Here is a 13,741-nt window from a genome sequence, read left to right on the forward strand (position 1 = left end):
TGCAACCCTTATTTTAAGTTGATGTGTAGCGGATAAGCGAAATGAGGATTTTCTATTAGAATAATCGTTTTAAAAAATATATATACTAAAATAAGGGTAAAATAGTCATTTAACCAAACTTAACAGATTAAGATTAAAATACGGATGCTAAATGGAAACCTGTCCAAAAATTTTGCAAGTTGGAAGCTATTTGAAATCCATCCAAAGAAAACTACAAACCACAAGGGCCAATTTTGCAGCTTTCACTCTAATATAAAATATAGATTTTACTTAAATACTTAATGTTGCTATGCAATATGCATCACTTACATACCAAAAAGTTGTTTCAAAGATTGGTTCTATCTTCTATCAATTAATATCTAGCAAACTACCTCATATTTTCCCTTCCCTCGTTAGTTGTTAATTGAACTTTGCATCTGTACCTGAAAACACAGGTCACACATAAACATAATATGTAAGAACAAGTTCAATAGACTAGACATGAAGAACAAGTTCTAACTTTATACATATTCAATTGCAAATAATAAAAGAGTCTTAATATACAACCTAAGTGATTAGTCTCTTCAAGAAGTGGTGATGAATGTCAGTCAAAGAACAACTACATATGTTAATGGAAATGTTTAAGGGTGACGGATTCAAGTCTTCAACAGTAATCGTTAAGTAAGAATATTGCTTACTTGTTTTGAGGTTGAGAGAATGAGAGAACACACCTGATTCATACTAAAACACCATCAACCAAAGTAAGCATCATGCCCATATGCTTCTCCAAAATTTCCATCACAGCTTCAGTATATGCAGCTTCTTCTTTATCTTCAGAAGCATCCTCAATGTTCATAAGACCTTCATTTCCACCCTCAAGATCTTTCATCTTCATTATACCAAAATATATCCCCTTCATCACATACCCTGAAACTGGCAACTTCAAAAGGGGGATGTAACCATTACTCATGACAGTAGGAACCTCTACACGATTGAACTCAGCTTTTGAAGCTGAGTTTACCCATTCCTTCACCTCAATGAGCTTTTCTCCATTCAGAGAAAGCCTCCCTCTTCTCCCTGAATCAGTAATTGATACCTCTTCCAACATTGGGAGATCCTTAACGATGTCCATCAACATAATATGCCACGCAATCACATCCTCCAGACACTGAAACGAAATTTCAAAATTTCGCCTAAACATACCATGAACTACCAGGTTTTCTTCTTCTTCATCCCCATTTCCACTAAGAGATAATCCATCCTTATCATAAACTGAATGTGGCGATAGAAACATAAACGATTCGATTCTGTTCCTGAACTTAACCATCCACTTGAACAAACAACGATTATCAATAGCTCTGTGACCGAAAGATGCCAGTTCGATACACAAGGACTTCACTCCTTTAAGCTTGCTCAAAAACGTATAGGCGGATAGAAAAGACTCACCAAAAAACGAAGAAACCATGGGCGGAAACGGCCTACTTGGGGCGACGTCATCGACGGTGTTCTTATCGGGAATGTTAGGGTCTATGAAAGGAACAGTGAAAGAAATGGCATCCACTTGAAGTACAATCGAGGAGAAACGCTTGGAAACCAGATAGCAAAAGCCAAGGGTTTTCAAATCGATTAATTTGTTTATGATTTGGAGGATGATTTCGTCGGGTAAGCGACTAAATGGAGACGAAGCATCTGCATCTTCTTTGCTGTATTTCACTATGTTCTTCATTGTTCAGAATAGCGATCAATGGTTTCGTTCATCGGGATACGGAAACCCTAATCGACCTCCATCTTTTACAGTGAGTTGCTAAAACAGATCATATCCATGTCGAGAACTCGTTACTAGTTCAGCTCTTTGTACAATAAATACCTGATTTATTATTATTTTGAGTAAATTACAATTTTCGTCCTCTAGTACGGTCAGATTCTATCATTTGATCCAACATTTGTGATGTTGGATGTCCCAATTACCGTGTTAGTCCCTCGTGCATATGAAAGAGACTATTCTAACTTTTTTAATTTCTTATTACACCATATGAAGACCACATTAACCCTACAGTCCCCAAACATCCGGTTGTCGATCTTTCTTTTCTAATCGGAAAATAGTCGTTGTCACACCACTCGCTATCTCCCAATTGTTATCTCAATCGAACCAACACAACTACCTACAATCGTCGGAAAACTCAACCATCTCATCCCTCATCTTTTCGAATTTTGTCAAAAACTCAACCATCCCAACCCTCATCTTTGAGAACATTTAAGTCATGGAACCTCATTCCATCCCAGCTCCCACATCCCTCCACCTCTAATGAATCCCACAACTTCCAACACTTCATTAACCACCATATTGTTATGTAAATAACTTATAAAATAGAGTCAAGATAGTGTGTAACACCCGATTTAAGGTATTTTTCATTTTGACCCTTAGTGTGTAAATAACTTGCAAATTTGGTCCCAAGAGGTGTAAAGTGAAACTTTGAGGGGGGTGTGCGTTCGTTGGGCGTACTACTAGTACGTTGGGTGTATGTCGTCCAGGGACAAACCCTAATTTTTAGGGTTTGGACCCTATTTAAGCATCATTATGACCCATGATCCCCTCATTTCTCAACCTCCATTACCCCTTGAGCCTCTTTTCGAAACCCTAACCTATCTAGAGAATATTTGACCTCTTCGTGTGTAACATCCAAAATCTTGAAGATGAATTGTTGAGAATAACCCTATTTCTAGGTCAACTCAACGAGTTGGAGGGACCAACTCGCCGTGTTGAAGATGGATGGATCTCGAGGGTTTAATGAACCAACTCGACGAGTTGGGGAGCCTCAACTCGACGAGTTGGCAGCTGGGAAGGAAACCCTAATTTTTAGGGTCTTGCACCCTATTTAAAGTCCTTAAGTCTTTCTTTTGGCCTCCTTATCAGCCTCCATTGTTGTCCAAACCCTAAATCGAGTTGTAGCCTCCATTGTCAAGTTTTTGGAGCCTTGGAAGGAAGTTTAGTGCTCATTTTGTGCATTGTGAAGGAATTAGAAGATCTTGAAGTTTCTAGCTTGGAGAGAGAAGTCTTGGATCCAGAATCACTCCATTTCTTGCTGTCACTTTAAGGTATCAAGTTCATACCTTGACTTATGGATGATTAGATCTCCTTATTTTGGGTTTTGTTGTGTTTTGGCCTCTTTTTGGGGATGATGATGGAGTAAAGTCATTGTAGGGGTTGTTCCTTCATATCTGAGTTGGTTTTGGTACCCTTGAGCTTAAATGTGCAAACTTTATGAGGATTTTGGTGTCATGCATGCATTAAGTCAATTAGTAAGTCCATCCCAAGCTTAAGAGCTTCATTTAGACATGCATGAACATAAAATTGGCAACTTTACGTGGTTTTCCAGCTCAAGGAGGTCAGATCTATGATTTGGAGTCATGTCTTTGTGGATTAAGTGCTTAATGTATTAAGAGGTGGGTTTATGGCGAACGGCGAGTTTGTTGGATAAACTCGGCGAGTTGGCTCGGTTTTCCCCGATATTTTCATAATAATAGAGGAACTCGGCGAGTTTGTGGTTAACTCGGCGAGTTAACTTGGTTTTTCCCGGTCTGTGCAGTTGATGGAGAAACTCGACCATTTGGGTCAACCTGGACCGTTGACTTTGACTTTCGATTTATGTCTTTGACCAAGTTTGTCCCAAGGGGTGCTTGAAGTAATCTGAATTGTAATAAGGAAAATTATGGGCTTAGGATAAGGCCCATATGGGGTTGGACCCAATTTGGGAAATTGGGCCATTAGTGGGCCTTTGTGGAACTTTTGGTTTTTGGCCTCAGTTTTGGTTCATGTTGGGTCAGGGGTAAAATGGTCATTTTACCCCAAGTATGGATTATGGATTATAGCATGGAACCCAATTGCTAATTAGGTGTGTTGTTGGTATTGATAGCTCGGGAAGCCGGCAGGGCAGCAACTAAGGGTTTTCTTTTGGGGAGCTTCTGCATTCGAGGTGAGTTGTCCTCACTGTATTTGCGGGTCGAAGGCACTAATGTCGACGCATTGGAATTATATCCTGTTATGCATGCTATTGTATGGTTATGATCTGTTAGATCGGAATCCTGGTAGATAGGATGTTGTTATGCTATTATGATATGTTAGATCGAAATCCTGGTAGATAGGATGTTGCTATGTTGTTATGATCTGTTAGATCGGTATCCTTGTAGATAGGATGTTGTTATGTTGTTATGATATGTTAGATCGGTATCATGGTAGATAGGATGTTGTTATGCTTAGTGATATGTAGATCTGTTTGTCTGGCTATAGACTATCATATGATTATCTGTTATATGTGCACATGTTTGGTCGGTGTTGAGGCTTCACTGCTTTGTGCGTAAGCCAACAGGCCAGGGCATTCCAACCCGATGGTTGAACGGGCCCGAGGGTATTCCATCCCCAGGATGATTGGACCCATAGTATGTTGGCATTCCAACCCGATGGTTGAGGGCCTGGGGCTTTCCAACCCGATGGTTGATTGGACCCATAGTATGTTGGCATTCCAACCCGATGGTTGAGGGCCTAGGGTATTCCAACCCGATGGTTGACTGGACCCAAAGTATGTTGGCATTCCAATCCGATGGTTGAGGGCCTGGAGTATTCCAACCCGATGGTTGATTGGACCCATAGTATGCTGTTATTTGTTTATGTTATCTGTTTGGGTGTTGGTATTTTGGGGGAACTCACTAAGCTTCGTGCTTACAGTTTTGATTTATGGTTTCAGGTACTTCAACATATCTTGTTTGGGTGAAATCATGACCATACACATCCTCATGTTTTGGACTTATGATTTCTGGGAAACTCTGATAATGTGATTGTTTTGAAAACTATGTTGAAAGAGATTCTGATTTTTAAATAATCTTTTGGAAACAACGGTTTTTGTAAACACTTATATAGAAAAAGGGTTGTTTTGAAAAGTTTAAATTTTATGGATGTTACATCGTGTGCGTTTTAGTGTGTGTTGGTGAACCTTGAGGTAGAAGAAGCTTGAAGAAAGAGCTTTGATGAATCAAAGAATCGAGTATAAAATGAATCAGAGTATAAAATCAAGTATGAATGCGAGATTGAACAACAGATGTAAATATGATCTTGTTTCAGCTCTATTACGCTTTCGAATGTTTATAGAGTACAAAGTCAGGTCTGTAAAAACTCTTATCTAACTCTAGTAAAGATCCCTATTTATAGGGAACAGAAAGCGTACAAAAAATATACTAAGGCATAGACACTTAAGCTTCGAATAAAAGCGCGTTAGTAAAATAGATTACAAAACATTCGAAGGGTGCAAAATACATTTCGACTAATTACAACATTTTGACCCTTACAATCTTCCCCTTTGTAATCATAGTCGAACTTCTTAATTTGTAAGAAGCTGGATGGAATACAACATCACTCTTCGAATTTCCGTGTACCAGGAAATTATCTTCTTTAGCTCTTTCTTATCTCCTTCATTGTTCTTCCTACAATGATTCATACGAACAATTAAGTTTGTATATTGAGACGTTAAATATCTCTCCACTTCGCATGCCTAGAATAAGAAACGTTTTGCTTTTCCAGCCTTGTCTTTTCCTGCGAAGACCAACCCAAAAGGCTTCAAGCAGATTTCACCATCAGCATACTTTTTCAATTATGCTTGAGTCTTCGTGGGTGTCATTGGAGCTTTTATTTCCATACCTTTAGCTGTAGCTAACCCCACATCTGTTAGAGCCAAGCACTCATAATAATTTTCGATGAAAATCTTGATGTGAGCAACCCCAAGCTTAAATTCATCAGGTTCAGTGTTTTGAAGATATGAAAATGATTTATCTTTCAGAATCAATGCAACTTGTATAAGATCATACAAGTTCATTAATGGAAAATTTGCAATTGTAAATTCATAAATATTTCCATTTGCCCTGGCAACTATATACTTGATATTTTGGACTGTGTTTTCGAACACCACATCCTTTTTCATACTGATTACTTTCTTGATCTTTATCAAAGACCAAACTTCCTCAGGGGCTTTTGCAAGAACAACATGAGATCTAATTTTCATGTGAGTACCATCATCCTTTTCTTTGAAATCTCCTTCTGGTTTAAATTGAGGCATGATGAACATCATTTCATTCATTGGAAAGTCCAGCTGACTTGTATCAGTATTCGTAACCATATAACTTTGTTTTGGTTTCTTCTCAAACGAATACATATGATTAAAAGCTACCTTGGCTTCAACTGTTTCGTAATTGTAGTGTTTGGACGGATCACCTTTGTCCATACCCTTCGAATCACTTGCACGCTGAGTCATTATGCTTTGAATCAACCTTAGCTTTTCAATTTCAGCTTCTGCTTCAGCTTTCTTTTCTTCTTTCGACTTTTCCACAACTATTGATTTCCCTTTATCTTTCAAAGCTGAATTATCTATTACCTCTTTTGGTTTCGAACCACTCCCACCAGTATCAGTAGATTTACCAATCACAATTCCTTTCGAAATTGGTCTTGTAATTGGCATAGTTGTTACGACTGTTGAAGTAACCAGCCCAGCAGATACAACAATTGGCTTTGTTGATGGAATCTTCGAAGAAAACACCTTTCCCACAACCTTCGCATCTTCACCTCCAGCCTTCGTATCTTCAACTTTTCTTTCTCCCCCTTGCACCCCTGTAAAAACAGGTGGGGCATCTGTTGTTGGTAGAAGGCTTGATATACGAGAAAGAGGGGCCAGTTGCTTGTGTAAAATAGCTTCGAATTGGGTGAACTTCTGGGATAAGAATTATGGAGTAATCAAAGAAGACGAAACTGGCTTGACAGATAGATCTTTTAATTCCTTCAGCAATGTAAGCACTTCCACAAAGTTGTTACTTTCCATTGTAGAAAGTTGAGTAAGTTGAGGACTCATGCTTTCATATAATTTGATAGATTTCGTGACAGCATCACAAATAATGTCAATCTTCTGACTCAGAGACGCAAAATCCTGTTGGACACTCGCAACCTCCTTTTGCATTACTTCACGAAGTTCACAAATCTGCAAATTAACATCCTCCCTAACTTTCTTAACATCTTGAACAAAGAGAACATGTCGTTCCTTTGCAACTGTTTTTAATTCTTTTAAATCTCCAGCAAACTTTGAATTTTGAGAATTTATCCGTAGCTCATTGTTTTGATCAATATGATCAACCTTATCTAAAATTCTTGACTCAGAATCTCTAACCATCCCATAGACTTTACCCACTAGTTTGGCTTCGAACATTTGTAACATAGTATCAACTTCCAAACTTGAGACATACGAACCACCCCCTAAATCAGCTTGAGATTGAATTATGGAATTCAACTTCTTATTCAAAATTTTAAACTGTTTCATCGTCATCAACATATGATTTGGAAAATCTTCTTCGTCGTCATCAAACGTTAATTCATCAAACGTGCCTCCAAAACCTTCATTATCAGTGTCTGTTTCCATAAGAACAGTTTCTTGAACAGGCGAATTAAGTTTGGGTGTATCAGTGGATTGAGAAGAAAAAATGGAAGTAAAGGGTTGATTGATGATATTTGCGAATGTAGGAGAATCAGTGGTTGAAGTAATTTGAGTGATTGGTGGAGGTAAAGAAACAATATTTTGGAAGGCTATAGAAGTAGGATGACCTTGATCTTCTTTCTTCGAATCTCCTTCACCCATATGGACATTTGCATCCGTATCAGATACGTTTGCAGGGATGCCTGAAGTTCGTACCTCCTCATAAACTGATTTGGCAACCGAATCTTCGGGTGGTATGACTATTATCTGCTCAGGAGTTGAAATTTCTTCGTGAATAGTTGCTTCTGGTGTTTCAGGAATTCGTTCATCGTCATCCTCTGTAGACTCAGTGGAAAGCATAAGCTTTCGTGTCTTCTTCTTCTTCTTCTTCTTTGACAGATGTTTGGCCATATCCTCAGCCCTTCGTTTCTTTGACAATGGAGAAACAGGTGTTGGCATTTCACTAATTAAAACACCTTGGTGAGTAACTTGTGGCTTTTCGGACCACTTTATTTGTTGGAGACTTGCTTTTATGTGTTGACTTCATTTTGATCCTTCGAAACATACCGATCTTCGAAGGAATGACCACTTGTTCTTGAGTATCTTCAACAACAGGCTCAACCAATTTTGTTTCAGCAACAGACACGTCAACTGTAATAGTCTTCTTCTTTGGAGATTTCGTATGCTTCAACTCTGTGACTTTGGTTTCAGAAGAAGTAGTTTCATTCTTCTTTGACCGCTTAGATTTCTTATCTTCCCTTTCCAATAGTATCCCAGTTTCTACAATAGAATCAATAGTTTTCAAATATGCCACCAAGACAGAATTCGAAGGATCAACCCTTTTGAGCATAACATCAGGAATACGAGCCACAAAAGGAAAATCTTCAACTTTATCCGTGACATCCTTCGGACTATGAAAGATCTGGAAAACAGCTTTTTCTTCATCATTAGGTACCAAAATCCCTTCCTTGTTGTAAAAATATTGGAGAATCAAGCTCCAATACCTCGCACACGAAATTCCATGAAGAGCATCTGTGTGTTCTACACTCTTTTGAAACTCCTTCCATAATTGTGTAGAATAGTCCACTTGAAGATCATAGTATAGCCCAGCAACCATGGCATATACCTCCATTCGTCCTTTATCGAGACCCACAGTTCTACCAGTTAAACACCTCAGAAAAATACCAAATAGAAAATTCCAGATACTAGGAAGACCAGATTTATTAAAATCACTGATCTTAGTTAGTGGTGGTTGATAACTCATCTCATTGAACATATGACCAATTTGAGGGAAAGTGAAATCAACATATGGTGGTGAATTTGGAATTTCAAGAATTTGATAAAAGAGTTTCTTTGACAATCTGACCTTTTTGTCATTAACCAAATTAAAAGTAATAGCATCAAAAGCTTTGTTGTATGTAGCCGTTGATCCTGCTTGAGAAAGCCATGATATCGGCACTGAAAACGAACTGAAGATAGCCTTTGACAGAACAGAACTCTTTAAAGCAACAATTAACATCTTCAATTCTTTAGGGTATTGAGAAACATCAGCATCCAATTGATAATTAGTCCCTTGAATCTTCATAATCGGTAATGAAGTCACATCTTCAGTGGTGTGAGAAGGATCAGCATCGACATGAACAGAAGTCGCCATTGTTAGAGTTTGAAAGCTTTGAAGATCAGAGAGAATTGGGAATTTGTTGTTTTACTTTGAACGCGTAAACTGAGAAGAGACCTTGGAATCCCCTTTTATATGTAACCCTAGAATTTGAATTTGAAGCGGGATGTGCAATTAATGATATCCGACGTGACACCTTAAAAGTCGCATCAGTCTACCAAAAAAAATGTCCAGGTGGCAAAAAGTAACTGTCATATCGCCTTGAAACAAGGAAACGGCTCCTCCCACAGTCTGTTCGTGTCTCGTCAAGGAATAGTAACCGTCAGCATCCTTCGGATTGAGGAAAGGCTCTTTCACTTTTGGGATTAAAAGCAAAGTCATATGCCAGATGTTTGAAATCATCAGCCTGAGTTGGTATTACTCAGAACCTCAAGGATTTCATGAGTGCAGTGTTCCAAAAAAAATTTAGATGAGAAGCAATCCAAAAAAATTTGGGATACTGTGATGTCAAAATATCAATTTGACACGAAGCCTGATAAAACCCCGGGCAAAGATTGCTTCGTTAATCACCAAGAGAGATGATCAACAGCTTGTGTGTGTTCCCGTGAAATACAATCGAATACTTGAAGAGAAGTATCTAAGGGCTTCTTTTATAAGGTTTTAAGGGTAGCTATAAAAATTTCGTTACATATCAACCTAAACATAAGGTGATAAACTGTAACAGAAATTACTTGTTTGACCATTGTAATCAGTGACAAGTTTGCTTTGAAAAATTTGAAGTGACTTTGAATTCCGAATGAAACTCACACGTAAAGCATATTCATTAGAAAAAAAATTTGTGCTGGATCTTGTTGGGTAACAAACATCATGGGTTTCGAATGTTTGATCAAGACCACTCATATGAACAGAATATGATTTTGAGTTTCGAATATGGGTACTGAAACAAAGGTTTCGTGAAAATATGGAACATAGTTCCCCGTCAATTCCTTAAAAGTTTAGATTATTAGGTTTCACCTTCATCACGGTCTCATGATGTCAGATCATGAACATAGACTTTTGATATGTCTAAGTCTCGATTGGTGTGTTAAGACACCTCTCGGACATATGTCTTCGTGTGTGATCGTGTAAGAACTTTTTGGATGAAAAAGATGGATAAAAGACACGAAAGGTACCTCTGTTATATTTTGACAAAACAGTAAACTCTTAACTCATTTTGAGAAGAGTCAGGTAGCTCAGGAGACTAATGTGAATACAAGCCTGATTTGGAAGAAATTTCCGTATGAAATATTTCATTAAGGCTTTCGTACACACACATTGAGTCATTGGAGGCTTTGGACAACATGCAGCAGCATGCTTCTAGGGACATCTTAACTAGTTCTAAAATTGAAAGATTCGTAAGATCAATTTACCTGAACCTATTACTGCATGCATTATCCACTGTTTATCATCATGAATATCTGCAACAAAGTACTAAAAAGAAATAAGAATAAAAATATTTTTGTGGTTTTGATTTTTCAAAAATAGAGAACAAAATAAAGAGAAAATCTTTTTGGATTTTTAATTTTTCGAAAATTAATTGACAAACGAAATGTACTTGTTGCAAATATACGAAATTTTATCAACCCTTGAAAAACAATAAATCTACGAATTCGAAGGGGTCGAAGCGTTGACTATGAACAGTAACCTCTGAACGCTGAATGACTTTGCGTTATCTTTTATTCAGCGCCTCTGAATCATTCCTGGTCAACCTTCATTCTCCTTTTTCGCATGGAACAGAATTTCCATCGATCATTCCAAGTCCTTCTAAAATTTTTACAAAGGATTTTTCATCTAAAGGTTTCGTGAAAATATCAGCTAGCTGATCAGTTGTTTTCACGAAATGCACTTCAATATTTCCATCCTCCACGTGATCCTTGATGAAATGATAACGAAGAGCTATATTTTTAGTCTTCGAATGCTGCACAAGATTATGACAAATTCTTATTGCACTTTGAGAATCACAAAATAATGGAATCTTTTTCATATTTATTGCATAATCACGCAATTGACTTTGAATCCATATAATTTGTGATGTGCAAGCAGCAGCAGCCACATATTCTGCTTCAGCTGTTGAAATTGATACACATGTTTGTTTTTTCGACTGCCAGCTCACCAATTTGCCATCAAGAAATTGACATCCGCCACTTGTGCTTTTTCTATCAAGATTACAACCACCCATGTCTGCATCCGAATAAGCTTGTACAAAGAACCTTGTTTTCGAAGGATACCACAATCCTAACGAAATTGTTCCTTTAAGATAACAAAAGATATTCTTCACAGCAGTGAGATGTGGTTCTCGTGGATTTGACTGATACCTAGCACAATTACATAGAGAGAACATGATATCAAGTCTACTTGCTGTAAGATAAAGTAATGAACCAATCATGCTCCTGTAAAGAGTTAGGTCAACTGCAGATTTATCTAACGAAGGTGTCAACTTTATGCCAGTTGCCATAGGAACTCGTAACTTTGTGCTATTCGTCAATCCAAACTTCTCTAGCAAATTCTTCGTATATTTTTCTTGATTAATAAAAATTCCTTTTCTGCTTTGACAAATATCCAGTCCAATAAAATTATTGATTTTTCCCATCATGCTCATTTCGAACTTACTTTTCATCAGATCTTCGAATTCTCTAGACAAGGTCGAGTCAGTTGAACCAAAAATAATATCATCAACATAAATTTGAACAACCATTAGATGATTCCCAACTTTCTTTCGAAATAATGTGGGGCCAACAGATCCTTGTTTAAATTTAGATTGTTTCAAAAATGAAGTAAAAGTTGCATACCATGCTTGTGGTGCTTGTTTTAAACCATAAACCGCCTTATCTAAAATATAAACATGATCAGGATGTTCTTCGTTAATAAAACCTGGGGGTTGTTCCACGTAAACTGTTTCTTCAAGCTCTCCATTTAAAAATGCACACTTCACGTCCATTTGATAAACATCAAAGTCTTTATGAGCTGCATAAGCCAGAAATATACGAACAGCCTCGAGTCTTGCGACAGGGGCAAAAGTTTCTTCATAGTCGATTCCTTCTTGTTGTGAGTAACCTTTAACAACAAGTCTGGCTTTGTTTCGAACGATATTTCCATCTTTGTCGGTTTTGTTTTTGAAAATTCATTTTAACCCGACAATCAAAACATTTTCAGGTTTAGGAATTAATCTCCAAACCTTGTTTCGTTCAAATTCAGACAATTCAGATTGCATTGCAACCACCAAATCTGAGTGTTCCATTGCAACCTTAACTGTTTTTTGTTCAATTTAAGAGATGAAAACATTGAACATGCAGAATTCTTGATGGGTATTCAATACCTCATTCTTTGCACGAATTTGAGCTCTTGTTAAAACACCCTCTTGAGGATTCCCAATTACTTGATCCTTCGGATGATCTCTTGTCCACTTTTCCATTGGCGGATAAGCTTGATCAAATTCCAAAGGTGCATCTTCGTATAAATCATCATTCTCTGATCCTGCAATCGAACAAACATCATCAAAATCATTATTATTTTCAATTTTTTCTATATGCTCCCCCTCAATATCAGCATTTAATCTCTCATTTTCTCCTTCGGAAGAATGCTCCCCCTCAATATCAGCATTCATCTCATTCTCCCCTCGAAAGAATGCTCCCCCTCAACTAGATTATCTTGCATACTTTCGCCTATCGTTGGAGAAGTGGATGTTGAATCATCAGTAAACTTCGTTAATTCAGAGAGATGATTATCTTTTGCATTAAATTCAGCATCAACAACATGATCTAAAATACCAAAAATTAAATCATACTCAATATCTAGTGTTTGTGAAGTTTTAGATTCATCTTGTATTTCTTTTAGAATAGGATGATTGTCAAAATGCGTTTCAGTTTGTTTAATATAGTAATCATCAAATGTAAGATTAAAAGTTTCTTCAACTTTTCGTGTTCTTTTGTTTAACACACGATATGCGACTGAATTATGCGAATATCCCAAGAAAATCCCTTCATCTGCTTTAGCTTGAAATTTTGTAAGATTATCCTTGAGATTCATAATAAAGCACCTGCATCCAAAAACATGGAAAAATTTGACATTAGGTTTTCGATTGTTGAGAATTTCATATGGAGTGATGTTAAAACGACGATGAATGAAAGATCTGTTTTGAGTAAAACATGCGGTGGATACTGCTTCAGCCCAAAGGTATTGTAGAAGATTCGCATATGCCAGCATAGTCCTTGCTGCTTCGCATAGAGATCTATTTCTTCGTTCAACGACACCATTTTGTTGTGGTGTGTATGGAGAGGAAAAATTATGCGAAATCCCTGTGTTCACCAAAAATGAATCAAGAACATTGTTCTTAAATTCAGTTCCATGATCACTCTTAATTTTTCGAACAATCTTCTTCAAGGTTGTTTCCATCTTTTTGATAAAGTCAATCATGATTTGTGCAACTTCAGATTTAAGCCTGAGAAAATAAACCCACGTGAACCTTGAAAAGTCATCAACAATTACTAAAATATACCCTTTTTTTGTTGATTGTTGAAACTGTCGATGGACCACACAAATCAATATGTAAGAACTCCAATAGTGCGACAATTTTCGAATCGATCGTAATCGGGTGACCTTG

The 13,741-nt window shown here is 37.3% G+C and overlaps 1 protein-coding gene across 1 annotated transcript; it reads right to left on the reverse strand.

Annotated features, from left to right (window-relative positions):
* Positions 1-248: 248 nt before the first annotated feature.
* On the reverse strand, positions 249-1,816 carry LOC145167437 (F-box protein AUF2-like). Its single transcript, XM_079086647.1, has 2 exons — positions 711-1,816; positions 249-422 (listed from the first exon to the last, which is right to left on the reverse strand). Exon 1 carries the CDS (start codon positions 1,703-1,705, stop codon positions 716-718), a length of 990 nt encoding a protein of 329 aa, XP_078942773.1. The 5' UTR covers positions 1,706-1,816; the 3' UTR covers positions 249-422; positions 711-715.
* Between the last annotated feature and the right edge of the window lie 11,925 nt (positions 1,817-13,741).

Source organism: Lactuca virosa, chromosome 3, assembly GCF_052849685.1.
Source record: "Lactuca virosa cultivar CGN04683 chromosome 3, Lactuca_virosa_CGN04683_v6, whole genome shotgun sequence".
Classification (NCBI taxonomy): domain Eukaryota; kingdom Viridiplantae; phylum Streptophyta; class Magnoliopsida; order Asterales; family Asteraceae; genus Lactuca; species Lactuca virosa.